Consider the following 19788-nt stretch of genomic DNA (forward strand, 5'->3'; position numbering starts at 1 on the left):
CGTCCGACACCATTTCCGAGACGTCTGGGGGCTAGAGGTCAAGGACCACAAGGTCGGCAAGACGACTCGCAAATTACAGCCCCATACGCCGGAAGAGCAAGCGGTTTGGTTGCAGCAAGTAAAAGACTCTCTGACCGATCGATCTCTACGAAGCTTACTCAAACCTCGCAAAGGATACCTGGTGGCATTCGCACAGCTGAACAGCATAGTGCCAAAGGCCGAAACCAAGCGTGCGTATGCCGAGGCCATGTTAGATTGGGTATATTTTTTTCCGTCACGGTCACTGGATGCCAAGCTCAGATGAAATGTTTGTTGCAGGCTTTGTCACATCCATTGGATACGCTTCTCACACCTTCGGTGCTGGACGTGGAGACGGACAACTTCCACATCACGGACGATAGCTGCGGGGTCCCAAAATTCAGTATCCTGACGCCAGCCGTCATTGCTCTCATCCGTGACGACATCAAGCGCACATATCTTCCGTCATGGATCGAACGCCCCCCGCCGAATCTCGGCAGCTCATCTCATGGAAAGTTGAAAGCAGATCACTGGCGCACGGTGTGCACCATCAGCATGGTCATTACACTGGTGAAAACGTGGCCGGCAACCGCTTCTCCTCAAGATCTGGAGGTCCTGGAGAACTTTGTTGATCTCGTGATAGCTGTTGACCTCGCGCCTCGGCGAACGATGACACCGGGGCGCGCGCGTTTGTTCGATGAGCATATGCATCGCTACTTGATGGGTTTGCGCAGGCTCTTCAAGCACAATCTCGTCCCAAACCATCATCTCTCTCTACATCTGTGTCTGTGTCTTCTCGCATTCGGACCTGTACAGGGCTGGTGGGCTTTCCCATTTGAGCGGCTCAACGGCATCATACAGCGGCTCAACACCAACAACCAGATCGGTGAGTACGCATACAGTCGCTGTGATATCAAGGTGATTCTGACGCTTGATCTATCATAGATGATATTCCGATGACGTTCATGCGGATATTTGGTATCAGCAAAGACATTCAGCACATGTTCAACTCCACCGACTGGCCAGACACTCCAGAGTTCAGCGCGCTGCTAGCTGCATACAGAGACGTATACCGCGAGACAGACAAAGGCACTCGTGTTGTCGACTCCACTGGTTGCCTGGCAGGGCCCGCATCGGAAGCTGGAGGATTGTCGGCCTCTGGACTCTTCGGCAAACTTGGCAAAGAAGTTCTGCTCAACTCTGCAGTGTACGACTCCTTGCTTCGGTTCGTCAACCGCCGAGTCACAACCTCTGACAAGAACGAAGCCGTCTATATCTCTTTCTACGACCATTCTACCTCCCAGTCCTACCAGAAACGACCCCCTCGTCTTCCTTTGCGGGCTAAGCTTCTCTCCAAGTTCGAACACAATGGAACGATCTTCGGTACTCGGGATGGTAACATCCGCAACTCTTTCGTACGCGTGCGAGATGCCGATTCACCCTCCGGTACAACACGAGCTGGCCAGGTCTCGCAAATCTTCGTTCACGAACGCCGTAGCTCAATCGGGGAAGACATCAGTGAAGTTTTTCTAGTTGTCGACCTTTACGCAAAACTTTCGGGAGCTCATACCGTGCACGATCCCTACCGAAGGTTCCCTCTTCTAGAGACAGAGCTGGTATACGACAAGTTTGAAAGACAGGTCGTCATCCAAGCAAACGACATATCGTGCCACTTCGCAAGCTTGACTTACGTTCCAGATGGGATTGAAGAGCAGTGCATGGTCGTGCGAGCGTTAGACAGGGTGCGTTGACTGGACTATCGTTCTTGTCATGACACTCACCAAGGCTCACCAGAGTTAATTACGCCCGCTTTGTTTCGGAGAGATGTCGCAGTGTTCACTGTCTCTGCATCGATCAAGTTGACAGGGCATAATCAACTCAGACATGGCCGATCAAACAGCACTTACTCAAGTCTTTGGTCTTTCAAGCTCTCGAGTGGTGCGTTAGTTGTCCCCCACCTCGTCCCCACTGTGCGGTGGAGTTTTTGCGCTGCTGGTTGATGGATCACCAGAGACGGACGCGCGCGCTTCGGCAGTCGCAGCTCGAGCGTGTCGGTCGCTCTGTCCTTCCCAGTCACCATCGCATTGTGAGAGAAAGACGAGTCGCGCGAGAAGACCCTCTCTCTCAAAGAGCCCTTCGCGCGCGACCCGTTGCATCCCAGGCGAATTCGCGAGCGCTGAGGGACCTGTAAGCGTGCAGGCCGCAGCGTGCTCGGCGACCATCCGGCGTAGATGAGCTTGCACGCGTTGGTCGTTCTATCCCCCGCACGGTCGCAACCGCGTGTAATATACTAACGAGTTGGGCGCGCGAAGCTCATCGACCACCCGATAGTCTCAGACAGCCAAGCTCGCGCTGCCTCGCGCTCATCGCACGTAGCTACATGTGATGTGCGCGGGCTGGTTGAGCGGGCTGCGCTTTGTGGACGGCTGACGAGCACTAGCTATGCGTATTCAACCACAAAGCTACATTGATATAGACCTCCCGGCAGCTACAGTAGCCTCGCCCGGAAGCTACGCAGCGTCGCTCTCATACGGAAGCTACGGCAGCGCCCGGAAGCTACAGCAGCGCCCGGAAGCTACAGCAGCGCCCGGAAGCTACAGCAGCGCCCGGAAGCTACAGCAGCGCCCGGAAACTACAACGTCCCAGTGGCTACGGCTACACCATGCAATCACTACGCGAGGCAAGCAGCGCAGGCGAGTTCGCGCGTGTGTTGCTCTGACAGTGGATGAGCTACCATGCACCATATGGGTACGTCTCCGACGTGCACGGGCCCCGACAAGCACGAGTCTACCTCGGTCTCGTGCGCGTCGGAGGGAGAACGATCCCCACACGCCCGACGTCTCTTGCTGTAATTCTCAGAGGACTGAGCGAGCGATGTGCGCGAGTACGTCTATGGTGGACGTCGGACTAGCCACAATCCATCACCCCTAGGTCAACCTTGACAAACTCGACGCGCGAGATGAACACCACGCGGGATTGTCTTCGACTGGCGACATGCGCGCGTCCGTCTCTGGCGATCCATCAACCACCAGCGCAAAATCGTGGGCGACAGTCCCGCTGTCATCCATATTTCCGCAAAGAGGATATCAATTATATTGTCCGCATTTCGTCCGGGACGAAGGTTTTTATTTCCTCTACATTTCATCCAGGACGAAAGTCGGACGAAATTTTCACTGTCATCCGCCTTTTGTCTGGGACGAAATGTGGAAGAATATTTTCCTGTCATCCTCATATAATCCGCATATCGTCCGGTCGGTACAGTTTAACTATCCCATTGTCTGAAATGTGGATGAAATGCGACAAACAGTTAAACAATCGTCCGATCAGAAATGTAGACGCCTAGCCGGACAAAAGCGGTCATTTCGTCCGAATATCATCCGCCTTGCCGCCCGGCCGGAGATTGTGCATTGCCCGTCGTGCCAAGGCCTACGGCGGCTCCGAAGCGCCTTGCTCCCTACCCTCGACCATGTCCCGTTCACCGTCCCCCGTCCCTGCCCCCGCGTCCCCCGCACCTCGCTCGCCGTCTCAGCACGAAGACTCGGAACCTACTCTCCAGGTCACCCTCCAGGACTCGCCTGAAACGCATACACCCGACACCGAGGACGCGGCCCCCTCCAGTTCCCCCGCGCCCACCTCCACCACCACTCCTGCTGATGTTCCCGAATCTGCGTCCTCCTCAAGCTCTACCACCCCGTCGCCCCAGAACTGGCAGGCGGTCTGGTCGCCAGCCCACAACATGTACTACTTCTACAACTCGGTAACGCACGAGACCACCTGGACGAACCCGCTCCAGCCCTCCGCGGAAGCGGGGCCCTCTACCGTCACCGTCGCGCAAGACACCGCCGAGACCGCTGGTGCGTCGTCGTCGGCCGTGGCCGCAGGTGGCTTCGACATCTACGCCGCCGCGGCCGCACAGGGCATCGATCCCGCACTCGCCCACCTCGACCCGTCCCTCGCCTCGGCGGGCAGCGCGCCTGGGGCGGGCACGTACACGGCCAAGTTTAACTCCCGCACGGGGGCGTTCACGCGCCCAGACGGCCGGGACCCGACGCACCTGTCCGAGTATGAGCGCGCGAAGCGGATGAGCGAGTTCTACTTCGACGTGAATGCGTGGGAGCAGGAGGTTGAGCAACGCAAGCTCGAGGAGGCACAGGAGGAGGAAAGCAAAAAGCGGAAGCGGCCATCCAAGAAGGACCTGGTGAGTCTCCCGTTGGGGCTGCGGTAGCCGTCGTCTGCAGTGTACTGATTCGAGGGCGAAGGATCGGTTCAAGGAACAGAAAAAGCAGAAAAAGCTGGCGAAGACGGCGTGGCTGCGTACATAGGGTCGCTGTCTAGATGTCTTGGACCTAATCGATCGACATGTTTTCCATTTTCCACCAATGTGCCTTGTATAACCTTCCCACCACCGCATTGTCATCGATTCCAAGTGAACATGCGCCCTCGACCTTGTCTTACAGAAGAATCCCAAGCCACCCGCATGTGAGGACGTCTGCGTATCTACCGCTTTTAATCTCTACACTTCAGGTTGAACGTAACTCCTTGATGCTATGGAACGAGACCGTCCCGTTGTCCCGTGCAAACGCGACTAACGTGGAATCTCCGTCACTACTGGCTTTCCCCGCTGTGACCATCCGTGCACGAGCTTCATTACATTGGCGTCTACCCTCCAGAACTCCATCTTGGAGTCCAATCTGTTGAACACGACTCAGGCCAGCGAAGCTCTGTAACAAAAAGGCCAACAATGAGCACCCACACTAACGACATAGGACGTCAGAAACGAGGATACGTGCATCGTCGTCAGTTCAGGAAGCAAACACGGAGGTAAGTGCTCCCACTCACCACGAAGGAGCAGGAACGCGGGTCCACGTTGCGACCTCCATACACCCCCAGGCCACCATGCAGCCTGACGTGCTTAAGTTCGGCCTCTGCTGCAGGGTCTCGGAGACGGCACGGAAGTTTGTGGTAAGGCTCGTTTGCCTCTGGTCGAACGTGACTGAGATCCGCCCGCTGCCAGCATGGACATCCGCTCGCGAGTGCGGATCCACACTTCTTGATAATACACGGAGATGGCTACAAAGATAATTAAACAGCGTGTAAACCATGAGCACCTGGCTTCGGTATCCATCAACGTTCAAATAGGGACACCTTCCAAGCCCCGCTCGAGGCGAGCGTGCCCATCGTCCAGCGAGACGGGCGATATCATGATTGCTTGCGTGGTAGATCGTGTCTTGGCCATCGGACATAGCCTGGAATGAGAGCAACGCCGCGCGCAACTCGGGGCGCGCGGAGATCGGGTTGATATACATTAATCTATGCCTGTGCGTCGAGCACGGTCAATACCGATAGCAATACAACATACGCCAATGAGGGGGAGCAACAGCGATCGAGGGTGCGTGTAGCGATACAGTAGGTAATGCGTGAGGGGGTCATGAAGGGCGTGTCAAACACTCGTGAAACCCATAAACACCAATACCCGCTAGGGGCGCTTGGCACAACGCATGAACAAGAAAATAAGATAGGGGGGTAGGGGGAGTGGACACAAAGGCAAAACGCGAAACGAACGGAGTCGATCGATCAGCAACTCACGTCGACGATGCCCATCGCGTCCGAGATCGCGTCGAGGAGGAGGTCGTCCTTGTCGCCCGCGGCCTCCCACATCGCGAAGCCGAGCATGCCCATGTTGTTGATGAAATTGCCCTTCGCCGCGAACGAGGTCGTGTCGTCGTACGCGATCAGCGCGTTGCGGCTCACGTCGTAGACGTACGGCGTCTGCGAGCACTCGTCGTACCGGTACGGGACGCCGTCCGCCGCGGTGCCGTTGGCGGTGAGCAGCCCGCCGTCGATGAGGCCGAAGAAGTCCCAGATGCCGGACGGCCCGCCGGGAGTCGCGTTACCGCACTGGTCCTTGCCCGCAGGGGCGACCTCGTCCCACTCGTCGCCGAGCGGCTGGGAGCTTGCATCGAAGGCGGGGTAGGAGGCGAGGGTGGTGTCGTCCGCGCCGGCGAACGCGTTAGATGCGGAGACGGCGAAGGAATGACCGTAGGAAGCGACACCGAGCACGAGCTGTGAAGCGGGGAAGCCAGCTTTGGTCCATGCGGCAACGGCGGAGACGGCGGAGCCCTGTTGATCCGCGGCCGGCGCGCAGGTGTCGTTGAGGGGGGCGTTGGGCCCGGCGGAAGTTGACCAGGAACCCCAGATGTCGTAGTTCATGATCGCGACCCAGTCGAGGACTTCGGCGAACGCGGAGACGTCTGACATCGGGCTGCCGTCCGTCCCAGCGAAGGGGGTGATACCCGCGGCGGCGGAGATGGTGAAGTTCTGACCGACCTCAGTACGGAGGGCCTGGAGGAAGGACAGGAAGTTGGCGCTGTCGTCGGCGTCGATGGTGTTGCAGCCCACGCCCTGCTTGTTGGGATACTCCCAGTCGAAATCGAGCCCATCCAGGTTGTACTTGGAGATGAGATCCGTGCAGGTCTTGACGAATGCGGTCCGATTGGCCTCGGTAGCCACGGCGGTGGAGAAGTACTGAGAGCCAGACCAACCACCGACGGTGAGCATTGCCTTCACACCCTGTGGCAATTGGTGAGCAATCCGCAGATAAAAGTGCAAGTACTCCTTCGCATTATTCTCCGAGCGACGACAGGGATGAAGCACGCGCGGTATTCCGCCCACACGAAACCCCAGGACAAGCCCATTCGGAGACGGCGAAACGCGAACTAGAAGAGAAACTCACGTTCTGGTGCGCCAATCCGACGAATGTAGGGAGCAAGTCCGGGTTCGAGCCCTCGAGGGAGAGCGTGTTCACATCGTTGGTCGTCTCACTGCGCATACAGTCAGTGCCGCACATGCAGCGACTGCACAAATGTGAGACTCACGCGAACGAGTAGGTGACCGAGGTGTACTTGGACCAGCTGAGCTGGTCCGGGGGGAAGTCGGTCCCGTGCCAACCGGCGTACCAGGTAGACGCGACGACGTCGTCGGGGAGGGTCCCGTTGGACGAGCCGGAGGCGTTGTTGCCGGTGGACGCGGTGCCGGTGGAGGACGCAGCGGAAGCGGAGGCAGACTTAGGGGGCTTAAGGGAGCACATAGGCGCAGCCCACACCGAGGCCAGCGGCATGGCGGCGAGCAAGAGAAGAGGTGACAACATTGGGAGAATGGGGCGCGGCGTGAGTAGGAAGGCTCGTGAGGTCAGGTCAGGAAGCCGAGAGCGGGAGACGAGTCGAGGATCCTAGAGAGCGTGGAGGAGAGAGCGAGAGAGAGAAGACAGCGGAGCACGCGCGGAGGCGGGCAGGATGGGGGAAGTGGCCTCGGAAGGGCCGCGCTTTTGTACGCCGAGGTCTGAAACGAGGCGCGGACCGTACGAAATTGAGGCCGCGTAAATTTCGATGGGCGGATGTGCACGCACCTTGCCGCATGCTCCCCCATTGTTCGTGGCCCCGGGCGCTAGAAAGACAATGGCTTGACCTGTTCTCACAATACCGTCCTTCGGCTGTGTGCTCGGAGCCAAACACAAGCTGCCTAAATATTGTGTGATGGCCGGTCTCGACGCTGCTGCCGATCGTGGTTCTGGGCGAAGTCGAGAGATGGCGAAAGACAAGGTGTTTGGCGTCTAGCGGTCGCACCTCCTGGGCCACGGGCGCTCCCTTAAGTCATGGGACCGAGCTGAGATTCGAAGGACTGGCGATGCGAGAAGTACTGTATACTTATTACTGCCATAGGGTCAACCAAAAACCAGTATCTCTGTTGCGCTCATGCTACAGTACAGTCTAATAAATATGATGTTGGACCGCAATACAGTAGCGTATACATCTCGTCAGGTTTCGCCCCGTGAATTATTCATACTCGCCATGAGACTAAGCAATCGCTGCCCGCCGCCAAAGAGACCACCAACGCCATGCGTGTGAAGCGGACGCGAGATGCAAGATGGAACGCGCACACACACCATGTGTATCCCCGCCGCACCTTTTCCTGACTTACATCCTCCGTACGCACACTCGTGTTCGCTGCTTCTTCCATTTCCACCGCCCAATACACGCGCGGCTGGCACGCCGAACGTCCGACGCTTACCGCTTGCCCCTCCAGCCGGAGCCCAGGACCCCTCCACCGCCGACGCCAAAGCCCGCGAAGGCGCCGCCTGGGCCCGGGCCACCAATTTGCGGGCCTTCGCCAGGGCTTGTGACGGGGCTGAACCCTGGCGGCTTGCCGTGGAACGACGTCCGATATGAGGTCTGAGGGACCGCCTGTATCGTCAAAAACTTGTTTGCTACCGGCCGGTCGTCGTTGTTGTACTGCACCCAAGCGAGCGGGGGGACGTCAATCCATGCTGCATTAGCGACAGAACGCATACACCCACCTGGAACTCGAGTCCAATCCCGTCCGCCTCCGAGACGTCGAGCAGCTTCACCATCTTGCGCGCGATCCCGTTGATCTTCTCCACATCCTCCTTCGTCCGCGTCCAAAGCTGTATCCGGTCCACCTTGCTCCGCAGGCTGACCACCGCCCCGCAAATCTCGTCGCCCTCGTCCAGGTCTTCACCCACGAGCGCCATCGCGAGCCACGACCAGCACCGGTCGAGCAGCGCTGGGTTGTTCTTCATCGTCAACACCCACTTGCCACCGTTCGCGTTCGCGTCGTCCTCCCACATCGGCTTGATGCCCGATTTGAACAGGTGGTAGTTGCTGTTCCGCTCCAGCTTCGACGGCGGCTTCAGCCAATTGAAGTACCGGCAGAACGACTCCACCGTGTCGCATTCGCCGATCACCGTCAGACCGGCCTCGTACTCATCCGACTCCGGCGCCATGTAGTGTGCTGAACCCGGAGGGTCTGAGACCGCCGTAGCCGGAGTAAACGGCACTTTGTTCTTTGTGTCATGGAAGATGGTCCTGGAGATGCACGGTCAATACGTCGTGGTCGAGGGTAGAAAGCCAGAGCAATGAGAGCCACTTCGGACCGTGCTAACGACTCAACTGTCCAGATGTGCTCCCAATGCACCCGTCGAGCACGCATATATGGACGACGACATCATTGCCTAGTAGTCCCCGCCCCGACGTCGAGCATAAATGGCTCATAACGCACAGCCGCAGACGGGGACCGACGCTATGCGCTACGACCACACCATCTGACCCGCAAAATTCCCTCTCAAAACCCTCCATAGCAGACAAGACTCACCAGGTATACTCGAGGGGGTGCTCCGGCGCCTTGATCATCAGCCCAGGAGTCTTGGGATCCTCGTACGTCTCCGCCTCCGGCGGCTTCGCCGACCCGTCCACCGACAGCGTCCTCGCCTTCGCCAGTCGCGCCGTGATCGCGTCCAGGCTCGGGATATTCTTGTACCCCACCGGCATCTTCTGCCTCGGCTTCTCCTCCTTCGTCGCCGCCAGCGCGCTCTCCCCGTCCTTCGCCTCGTCCGCCTTTGTCGTTGTCGCCGTCGCCGCCGCGGCAGTCTCCTTGTTCAGCTCCTCCACCTTCTCCTCCGTCAGCGGCTCGCCCTCGCCCGCCGCGGGGGCCGGGCCCGGGGTGCTCCGCCCGTTGCTCTGCGCCTGCGGGGCGGGGCTCTCGGAGCGGCTGCTCGGCGGCTGCACCGCGGTCGAGTCCGCGGTGGTCACCGAGCTCGCGGCGGACGACGTGCGGAGGAGCGACGCCGCGAGCCGCGGGCGATTCCCCGCCGTGGCGGGGCTGGGGCCGTTCAGGTTGATGCGCGCCGCGAGCTGGTTGAGGGAGGGCATCCGCGTCGCGGAGGGACGGTCGGCCTTGCTGCCGGGCGTCGGTGCGCGCACGGGGGCGTCGGTGGGAGGCGGGGTTGAAGACGTCGACATCGATATGTGGGGGTTGGTGGGAGGGAAGGGACGGGATGAGGACGTCGTCGTCGTCGAGGTCGGAGGTGGAACAGACAAGCACAGGTAGACACCGGCTCCATGGGCGCCAAACCGAGGACGGTGTGATTGTATCATGGGCTTCGGACACAGCTCTCTCTTGACCTGCGCCTTGGAATGCCAATGCTGGCCAGACACACAAGGGTTACAGAGACGAAAAAAAACAAGTCCAGATTCCATTCGAAGGCGCATAAGGCACACTAGTGTATTATACGGGTAGTCTGTAAGCGACACATACAACAAAATGAAGATCCCACCATCCCGACATCGTCGAGATCGGAAAAGTCGGGGACAAGGAGGACGGGGACAATAATATAATGTCACATACTATGAGGAACATCATGACGGAGGTGCGGCAAGAGGCGATGGGGGTGCTGCAGTGTCACCAGCGCCGAGTGGCACGGACGCAATCTCTGATGTGGGTGCGGGCGCGAGCACAGGTGCAGTCCAAGGCACATTTACTGACTCAGGGATGGAACCAAGCTCGGGAAGGGTTCTTGCGGAGGGGACAGACGGGAGTGATGGAGCCTTCTCTGCCGCGCTGGGAGCTGCAAAAGCAGATGGATGAGGTACCGTGGATGGATCCGCGGCGGTGTCAGGGAGGTTGGACAATGCCGGTGTTAATGGCTCGATGGCAGTAGAGGTGGATGCAAGTGGGGCGGATTCCGAAGGGCGAGGTGTCTCCATGTGGTCCCGATTGGGGGCTGATTCGGCCTTAGGCATGTCTCTGGGAGCCACCAAGGTCGTTACCGCAGGCCTGCTCGATGAAGTCGCATCCTCCATCTGAATGTCCGCGATATCAGGTTCTGGTGCAGCGACAGTTGGAACCACTGCAACAGGGACTTCCGCAGGCGCTTTGACCGTTGTCGGGGATGACAACGACGCAGGCTCCTCCGCGTCCATGGCAACGTCGATCGGTGCATCCTTCGTGCCGTCCGCTATGGAAGAGACCTGTGGGTGCTTCGCCAAGGGAGCCTCGGATACCACTGACAATTTAGACAAGGTGTCCGACAGGGTCGTGTTCTTCGGCATCTCGTCCGTAAACCCTCCACTGGCGCATCTCACCAGCCACTCTTGCCGCCGCTTGTTGCGAGCCTCGACCAGCCTCCGAGCTTCATCCCGCTCCTTGCTCGACGATAGACGGTACATGACGTCTTCCGAGCCCGAAACAAAGAACAGGCGATAGGTGCGCACGCAGACCTTGATCTGGAGCCCGCCGCGGGCGATGATATCTGGCATCGCACCCGTCGGGGCAGGAATCTTTGTCCTGTTCGATACGTGAGCGTGAGGATGAGCGCAAGCAAGAAAGCACTCACCGAAGGAGGAATGGTCTCCTGATCGTGGACGATGTCGGCACCCCAGCGGTGTAGTGATGTGACACGAACGACTCGATGTAGGCCTGCCAACGCTCCGTCATCGCTTCGGGATCATCATGGCGGTCGTCGTCCTTGCCGATGAGCTGGATCGTCATCGTCTTTGCATCCATGAGCCAGTCCATGCGGAACAAGTTCTCGTCGGGGCCAAGGACGCGTTCGGTATTCCGCCGGCAGTTGATAAGGTCTTGAGTGGTGGGACTCGGAATCTCGCGCTCCTTCCGCAGAAGCTCGTAAAGGTCCTGACTCTTGGAGTCGGAGAGGATAATCTGGACCTGCTTGATCAGCGCGCCGATGAGCTTATCTATGGTGAACATCTTGTAAGCGTGCTGCAAAAAATTATAAGTACGAGACAATATAAGAATTCCAGAAGGCGACATACGGTGAGACCAAACATGTAGCGCAGCATTTCCTCAAAGTCCGTCTGCTCAACTTCGTTGTCAAACAGCTTCTCGCAAGACTCGAGCATAAGTTCGTAAAAGTAAGCAGCTTGATCCGAAGGAAACTTGAGGCGGTCGGCCAGCTTCTCGATGTTCTCGCGGATACTGTGAAGGGCGGCGACGAGTAGTTGCTACGGTCAGTCTTCTCCTTGGTCAAGTTCTTAAACAAGTTGAGGCGGGAGTACAGAAGCTGTGAAAGGTAAGCCGCAGTTCGAGGCACGCGAAGCGAATGAGCTAACCTCTAGTAGACGAAGCAGCACATAGAACGCGGTGTTCGTATAGAACGTGCCCTTTCTCCGGGTAGACACCTTCTCCATCCGCACCACGCCATTCTCCGCTCTGGGCGCCTCTCCGTCCACTTGCATGGCGTCGGAGGGCGTGGGCGAAGTGAGCCGCGACGGGGATGGGGACAGAGCTTCCTGCGCGCGAGTCCGTCGGCTCGACTTCGCCTGTTCGCTCTTGAGAAGCCGCTTGCGCAGGTCCCCAGAGCCGGCGCCGGCGCCCTTCTTGTTGTTCCGTGACCGTGACGATGAGCCGCCGCCATTCACGCTCGCCATCTCCACATCCTCGCTGACCGTCTCGCCGTCGCCGTCGTCGACGGTCTCGTGATGCGGAACGAATGCGGCGTTAAACGCGACGGGATCGAGCATGAAGAAGAGCGGGACGAATGAGCGCAGGAACGTCTCAATCTTGCGCCGGTCGAAGAGCGAAACCTGGCCCTGAGTCCGGTCGAGAAACGAGATGGCGAGCTTGAGCGTATCCTGGAGGACGGACGGGTCGTCGACGACGAACTCGAGCTGGTGGCGGGGCCGCGTGCGTGCGAGGAGCGGGTCGATGAGCGCCGCGCGGCCGACGCGCTGCTCGTCTCGTGCAGCCTCGATCTGGGTGACGAACGCCTTCTGGGTGATCGCCTTCTTGTCCTCGGCGCGGAACGTGACCGCCTGGTAGTCAAGCGATTTGTGGTAGTTGCGCGCGTCGACCTCGCGCCAGACCTTGTCCCACTCGCGCTGCGCCCGCTTCCACTCTTCGTGCTTCTGCTTCAGCCGGAGCAGTACGATGGGGATCGCGGTTGCGGGGGCCTCCTGCATCTGTATCCACACCTCATTCCCGATATCCCGCCCATAGATCTTCTTGATCACCCGCTGGTGCACCGCCTTTCCGACGCCGCCGAGGTTCGCCTTGAGCTTGAAGTTGCCGCGCTCTTCAGGGGGCATTGTCGCGATCTTGTTGTGTAGCGGTTCGAGCACGGCGATGGTGCGGTGGATCGCCTCGACGTGGAAGTCGTATTCGTGCCGTTCCTCCTCACTTCGATGCAGGGCTTCTTCGTACTGGTTCTTTTTGGCTGTGAAGAACCCGGCGTCCTCGCTAGGGAACGTAGGTTGTGCTATCCATCGATCGTTCAACACCGAGTTGCACATCTCGTCGCGCCCGGAGCATTGGACATTGACCTCCTGCACTAATGATCAGAGCGAACTCAAAAACAGATCCGTAGCACTCACATGGTCAGGGAGTTTCCGGTAGCTACCGTATCGCAGATGAAGCTGATTCCGGTTGGGGCGGTCCAAGACGCCCATGGGTCTCGTCCAGGTCTCTTCTTGGACAGCCATGCGTTCTTTGTTCACATCCCAGCCGAGAATGTCCTTGAGCATCATCACGTATTCCGTCTCGCCGAGGAATGTGCGTGCTTCCCGCACCAGTCGGGTGGAATTGATGATGTCTTGGGTAAAGAGGTTGATCAGCTTGAGGAACTCATTGTACGTCGGAGGGTCTAGGAAAGCCTTGACGCGTTCAAAGAAATCGTTGGGAGGACGAGCGGTGGAAGACGGTTGTCCTGGACCGGCCATGCCTGCGGGACCTTGCTGATGGTGCGGGTAGAAGTTTTGCGGAGGCGGGGGTTGCGGGGGTGCGCGAGCGGGTGAAGCAGGGGGAGCAGCTTGACGTTGTGCAAGGGCGGGAGAAGGGCCTTCGCTTTGTGTACGCGTCTTCGCTTTCTGCTCCTTCCTTTGAGCCACCGTATCTACCGGAACAAGCTTATCCGTACCTTTGTGCTCGACGCTTTGACGGGAGGTGTTTCCTTCTCTTCTCTTTCTCCTTCCGCTTCCGCTTCAACTGCCCGCTGGTCGAACCCGAGCCATGCACATCGCCCCCACTCCGCTTTGTCCTCTTCTCGTCATTTGGCCTCCGTGACCGTTCCAGCTCCGCGATTCGCACGAGTTCGTCCTGCTTCATCTGCTCGTCGGGGAGAAACTGGACAAAGTCGCGCATGATGTCGGTGTGTTCACGGAACAGGTCCATGATGCGATGAATCAGGTCGTGCTCTTGCGGCCACTTGGCGGAGAGGCATGCGACCGACCACGACTCCATCCCCCGGATGTCCTTGCTCGACCGTTGAGTAGCGAGATCTGCCGTCTCCATGAGTAGCGACAGGAACTGGTTGTAGACTTCGGGCTGATTGGGGTACTTGGATCGGATCTTGGCCATGAACTCAAGGGCGGGCTTCAAAGTCTCCTGCGAAACGGCCGGGACGGAGTCCTGCGCGTACTTCTTCTCGGTCGGAGGTCGGTTGCCGACGCCAGAGTACTTGAATGCGGCGTTGGTCGCTTGCGTGGTGGTGCCAGCAGGAGTGGTGACGGTGATGTAGTTGGGGTCTGCATTGTCGCCGGTTTCGATGCGATAGCCGGCGGGCAAAAAGGTGTTGAACCCCTGGATAAGCGCAGGATGACCGTGAAAGAGGTTTGACACGCGTTCAATGACCCCGGGCGTGTCGATGCTGCGGAAACGAGGATGTAAGGACCAAGTTCATCGAGACGGGACACAAGGAAGAGCAATGAAGTAGCGACTCGAGTCCGCGCCCAGTAATGAGACTGTACCGTGCAACGCAGCGTCTCTTCGATTGCCACCGTTTGGATGCGATGTACCAGTAAAGAACGACTCACTATTGACTCTTGAAATCCTTCATGATATCCAGGAACTTGTTGTAGACCTCCGGCTGCTCCGAGAACTGCGCCTTGACAGAGTCGAGGTAGCTGAGCGCGTCGCTCACGTTTAGTGGCCTGTCGGAGCTTGCTGATTGCTCGGGAGAGCCTGCGGACAGCGGCCCGGGGTCCATGCTGCCATGAGGATCGTGGGGGTTGTCCAGTACGTGGTCGAGGTCGGTCGACACGGGAGGTAGCGGAACGCGGGGTGTAGCCGGCCGACTACGCGTCAGGGGGGTGCCACGGTGGCCTCTGCCGTCCGACAGCAAGGTGTTGTCCTTCTCCATCGCTAGTGACGGAACGCGAGTTGGGAGAGAACTCTGTGGTCGGATTATTTGGTGACAATTGAGAGCACGGAAGGCAACTAAATATACCTGTGTCGAATTCCCCAATCTCTCGCGAGTCAAAGGAGCCGGTGGGGTGGGGAGGAGATGGGTACACGATGGGAGTAGTTGAGCGAAGACGTCGCGGTGGCTGAGGGCAGCGCGATCGCCGCTCCGGCGATGTTACTTGTTACTTTGTCATCGTCACAGATTTACTTCCACGTGATCGGACTGGTCTCTAAATCTACCGGCTGGCAGTAACATCGCCTCTGGCCGAAGTTAAAGTGTAGACGGTTTATATGTATCATGGATCCCTGGCTCTCCTCTCCCTCTCCCTCTCAAAGTCCGTCTCTGACAACTCGCCAGTTAGGACCCCTTGAAGTAGTCAAAGCTCTGCTGTTCTCGTGGTTAAACGCTCAAGTCCAGTCCTTTAAATTGCTTCCGCTGAAGCCTACACTTACAACCCATGAAGATCAACAAACAATATACTCTGTTCTGCTCATGAGTGGATGACGTTCTGTCAGGAACTACGGAACTACGGACGCTCCGTAGTTCTCTAGACCGCTCGAAAGGGCAGTTCCGCCGAGATGCCGACGAGAAAGTGATACCCGAGGATCTCACTGTGGCTGCTGGAATAACAAGCGCCCTAAACTCTTTGGAGGGGTCGGCACCCCCCTCGCAGAGCAAACAAGCCTCCCGAAAAGCTGTAGAGGCCTCCTGAAGGCCTATTTCGGACGGGAGGTAGTGATGTGGACCATTATTGGCGCTGACAAATCGACGACTGGACCTCAACGGACCTCCATGAGGTCTGGCTAAGGGCCTGGTCGGCTGCCCGTGGGATGGGCTGTGGGATGGGCTCGCCTGGGGCCGAGACGGCCGACGGCCCATCCCGAGCCCATCGGGCTTTCGCTGGCATCCGCGTCACTGGGCGTCACCCCGGGTCACTCCCCATCACGAACGGTGACACCGCGCGCTTGCGCAGTTCCGTGGACGGCAATCCACCTCCCTCATGTGTGAACTCCTTCGGCCTGTCCCAACAGCTCATTGGATGCGTGAGAAAATGTGAGCTATGACCTGTAAGGCTGCCCTTATTTCCAGTGTGAATTGTCCCCCTATCGGAGCCTGATGCAACCCCGCCTCTCGCTTAGGTAATCGTGCAGGTATGTGCTCGCTACCGCCTGTACTGTACACTAGTATGTGTTTGCTTCTATGCACCACCATCTACTGTGCATACACTGTGTGTCTGCATGTCTCCAGTGCCCAAAGGAGCTCAAGTGCGACACATCCACCCTGAGCACCCTCCGATCCATCCCGTAAACAGTTCAAGATCACTGCAGAGTGGCAGAGGGCAACCAACAGAGGATTGGGGAGGCAATGTGCCAGGGGAGTTATCAAGCATATCTCCTAATGGTAATCAGGTGGCTTGAATAATAGAGATAGCTCTGGTGAATGAGTGTAGTTGTGACTATTAGAGGGAAACTGTGTGTAAAGACAGAAAATAGAGGGAGGGGAAGGGAGCAAGCAGTAAGCAGAGAGGGGGAGATGGGCATTGCGGGCACGGGGAGCAGGGAAATGGCGTGACGGGAAAAGCGCCCATCAGTATGCCCATCCGCCCACGGCCCGGAGGCGTCCGAGCCCACGGCGGGATGGGCTCGAGGGGCGTCTATCGCGAGCCCACAGCCCATCGTGCTGCGGGATCATTTTGGCGGGGGACCCAGCCCATCCCACGGACAGCCGACCAGGCCCTAAGGTCTCCGCGCGGTGGAGGCACTCCGTTGACGCCGTCTTGACGCCAGAGATGTCTCTCGTCGCTTAGCCTCGCTTAAAGCCCAGGAATTGCATTTACGGGTCTAGTAAGAGCAGTCTAGCTTACGGACCGTCATCCAGTTCCGCATCAAGAGTCGAGCACGCGCACACAGAATGTCAGACATAAAAGGACCTTCTTGTATTCCTATCTACACTGCTTGCAATAAATTACTCCACTATCTCGACAACGTCAGCGTCAAGCTGTACAACCGTAACTGTCATAAAGTTCTCAACACCCTAGTAGGTGGGGAGCCCACGCTTGGCCTGGCCGTTGCGGAACGCCTGGGCGGCACGGTCGTTGGGCTGGGCGTCGCCGAACCCGCAGCCGCCGTCGCGCGTCTGGGCGATGACGGGGCCCGCGCACTTGCCGGACTTGAAGCCACAGCACGAGGAGGCGCAGTCGGCGTCGGACCCGCACGCGCCAGTGATGAACTGGGTGCCGGGGGGCTTGCCACTGCCGGTGCCAGTGGCAGGAGCGGCGGGGGCGGCAGGGGCGGCGGCAGCGGACTGGCCGTTGCGGAATGCCTGGGCGGCGATGTCGTTGGGCTGGGCGTCACCGAACCCGCAACCACCGTCACGCTCCTGGGCGATGACGGGGCCAGCGCACTTGCCGGACTTGAAGCCGCAGCACGAGGAGGCGCAGTCGGCGTCGGAAGAGCAAGGGCCAGTGATGAACTGGGTGCCAGCCGGAACGCGGGGGATGAAGGATGCCGCGGCGACTGGAAGATATGTTAGGCAAAGCACCAATTTGACGAAATAAAGAACTCACTGTTAACGAGAGCAAGAGCGATGATGACGGAGAACTTCATGATTGAAGGAGTGTGGGGTTCTGCGTGGAAGGAACATCATTAGCATGCAGTCGAAACCAGGGAGCACAGAAAAGGCTCACGTTAGGGAGAGATGTCGTGTAAGAACTCGTCAAAAGGAAATGGAGTGGCAAGCAGGAGACCAGGCACAGCCTGTTAGAACAAGAGAAGGTTGGGGAGAAGGGGAATGAGGACTTCTGGCGGAGGGATTGCGGCCTTTTATACAGCGCGGGCGCACATGGACCACAAGGGACCACGCCGGGCGGCACGGTTCCACATGATCCGCCAGCGGACATGACGCGCTCGGCAAGGCCTCCTCCGCGCTTGACTCGGGGCGATGCGATCAGTAACGAGGGTGAGAGAGAAGGGTTTCGGCCTGTTTAGGCTCACGATGTGATCTCCAACTCTGGGGAGCTGTCCGCATGCACCTGAGAACAAAGTCCGGTGCCCGTCGAGCTGGCCTCAAAGCAACATCGCCTGCTTGAGAACAACCCGCCTCCGAACAACAAGGGGAAAAAATAAGCTCAGGGAAGCGAGATACGGTTGCACCCACTTGCGGCTAGCGCTATCATCATTTGCGATGGGCTCCCGGACCGGGTCCGACTGGGCTCCGACGGAAGATGTCGATGATGCCGAGCAGGTGAAGCAGTCCCAAGGCGGGGAGTCTGCCCGACGTCCCAGCCTTGTGGCGATCCGCTGCATAGTTGGCGCGTGTTGGCGCTGCCCCAGAGCAAATAATCAACGCTAAAGCCCGTCTTGTATCACCGTGCAACGCCTGCAAAAAGCTCTACCATGTTTTTGGATCATGATGACTGACGGCCACATCACTACTTCCGGCGACGCCCACATGCGGGAGCGCCTTCGCGCTGTCCGAGAACATGCAAGGCCGCCGGTGCGACAGCGACAAAGGAGGGTTTCGCTTCACGATCGGCCACGACTTGACCACTGCTAAATGGCAGATATGTTTGGCGCTGCATTGTTTTGTCGTGAAAACGACACCCGCGCCTCGAAGATACATCATCTATCCAAGGGGTGCCTCGTGACAGACCCAAGGGGAGGCTTGGCACTATGATCACGGATTAGATTCAAGGGGATTCGAGCTGAGTGTCCGAACAGGCAGAAGCCGATGGGTCTCCTGGACACGGTCGCCGTTGAACCTGTGTATCCGCTATACAGGCAGGCCGCAGGATTTCCTTGGCAATTCGCAGCAAGATGCGCTCGCCCAACGCACCCTGCGCGGCGCATCTTTCGGCGCGGACTGTGCGGTCCAATCCAGTGTCCGAGCTTTCCCGAGCGCTGAGAGCGTGCGGTGCCCCCGACGACTGCCGCGCGCACCACCTCCCCCATCTCCTTCCATCCACGCGGAGGCGGCGCACCATGAAATGATCCGAATTGTGGCATCGATGTGCACGAGTCTCGAGATCTTGAGACCGTGGTGGTGCGCGCGGCAGGCCCGTAGAGGCACTGATCATCAGAGAACTGCCTGGAAACGTCGGTGAAGGCCGCCGTGAATACTTGAAGATCCCCGGTTGCGGAGGAGTGTGTCTGACATATGAAACCTCAGCCACAAAACTTGACAGGAGCCTATTGCGATACACTCGTTACGAGACGAACAACCTGAGACATTAGAGAGTACTCACGGAGGCCTTGAAAGTCTTGTATGGCAGGTGTTCGAATAGTGGCACTGTACGTAGACGCCATCGCAGCTCACTCCAGAAGAACCGCGCCTCTTGTGCCAGATGGAGTAACACGAGATGACATACAGGTCGGTTTCTCAGATTCGGATATGTGACGATCAACAGGGGTTGCCATCTATCGCTGATGGGTTGCAAGCACTTGCTGGTAGGCAGACCTCCCACTTGAAACTTACTGGAGCTTGTAAACTGTTGCAGTAGAACCTTAGCTCACGAAGGACGCAGGCTTTTAAGATATGCTTGCTGAAATGCTGTGTGCAGTTTCAATGCTCACCGTGAGCATACATATATCGAACTGTGAAAGACAGCGACTTAGGTACAATTAGTTCATGTGTTCAGTCAACACGTGTAACTTGCGTTGCGAGTTTAGGTATATATAGAGCAGAGACGAAGGCTCAACGCACCTCTGGGGGACCACGTGCAGTCGCTGTATGGAACTCCTGATAGCCTTTCGTGCATTGGTCAACAGGTAGCAACCTTT

General features: G+C 58.2%; 5 protein-coding genes across 5 annotated transcripts; 1 reads left to right on the top strand and 4 right to left on the bottom strand.

Annotated features, from left to right (window-relative positions):
• Positions 1–3484: 3484 nt before the first annotated feature.
• Positions 3485–4340, top strand: BXZ73DRAFT_42220 (uncharacterized protein; the record flags this gene model as incomplete). The annotated part of the gene is made up of 2 exons (XM_048018914.1): positions 3485–4216; positions 4278–4340. 2 exons carry the CDS (start codon positions 3485–3487, stop codon positions 4338–4340), a joined length of 795 nt encoding a protein of 264 aa, XP_047880804.1.
• A 1252-nt stretch (positions 4341–5592) lies between these two features.
• On the bottom strand, positions 5593–7105 carry BXZ73DRAFT_88283 (glycoside hydrolase; the record flags this gene model as incomplete). The annotated part of the gene is made up of 3 exons (XM_048024884.1): positions 5593–6588; positions 6752–6839; positions 6894–7105. 3 exons carry the CDS (start codon positions 7103–7105, stop codon positions 5593–5595), a joined length of 1296 nt encoding a protein of 431 aa, XP_047880805.1.
• Positions 7106–8081: 976 nt separating this feature from the next.
• Positions 8082–9743, bottom strand: BXZ73DRAFT_42262 (translation initiation factor eIF4e; the record flags this gene model as incomplete). Its single annotated transcript, XM_048018924.1, has 3 exons — positions 8082–8306; positions 8372–8900; positions 9187–9743. The coding sequence occupies 3 exons, from the start codon at positions 9741–9743 to the stop codon at positions 8082–8084; spliced, it is 1311 nt and encodes a 436-aa protein (XP_047880806.1).
• A 486-nt stretch (positions 9744–10229) lies between these two features.
• BXZ73DRAFT_88285 (uncharacterized protein) lies at positions 10230–14812 on the bottom strand (the record flags this gene model as incomplete). The annotated part of the gene is made up of 10 exons (XM_048024885.1): positions 10230–10841; positions 10956–11157; positions 11207–11592; positions 11646–11768; positions 11810–11893; positions 11943–13154; positions 13203–13700; positions 13725–13794; positions 13892–14473; positions 14640–14812. 10 exons carry the CDS (start codon positions 14810–14812, stop codon positions 10230–10232), a joined length of 3942 nt encoding a protein of 1313 aa, XP_047880807.1.
• Positions 14813–17044: 2232 nt separating this feature from the next.
• On the bottom strand, positions 17045–17616 carry BXZ73DRAFT_98297 (uncharacterized protein; the record flags this gene model as incomplete). Its single annotated transcript, XM_048027651.1, has 2 exons — positions 17045–17526; positions 17577–17616. 2 exons carry the CDS (start codon positions 17614–17616, stop codon positions 17045–17047), a joined length of 522 nt encoding a protein of 173 aa, XP_047880808.1.
• Between the last annotated feature and the right edge of the window lie 2172 nt (positions 17617–19788).

Source organism: Epithele typhae (assembly GCF_022376455.1).
Source record: "Epithele typhae strain CBS 203.58 chromosome Unknown BXZ73scaffold_7, whole genome shotgun sequence".
NCBI lineage: Eukaryota > Fungi > Basidiomycota > Agaricomycetes > Polyporales > Epitheliaceae > Epithele > Epithele typhae.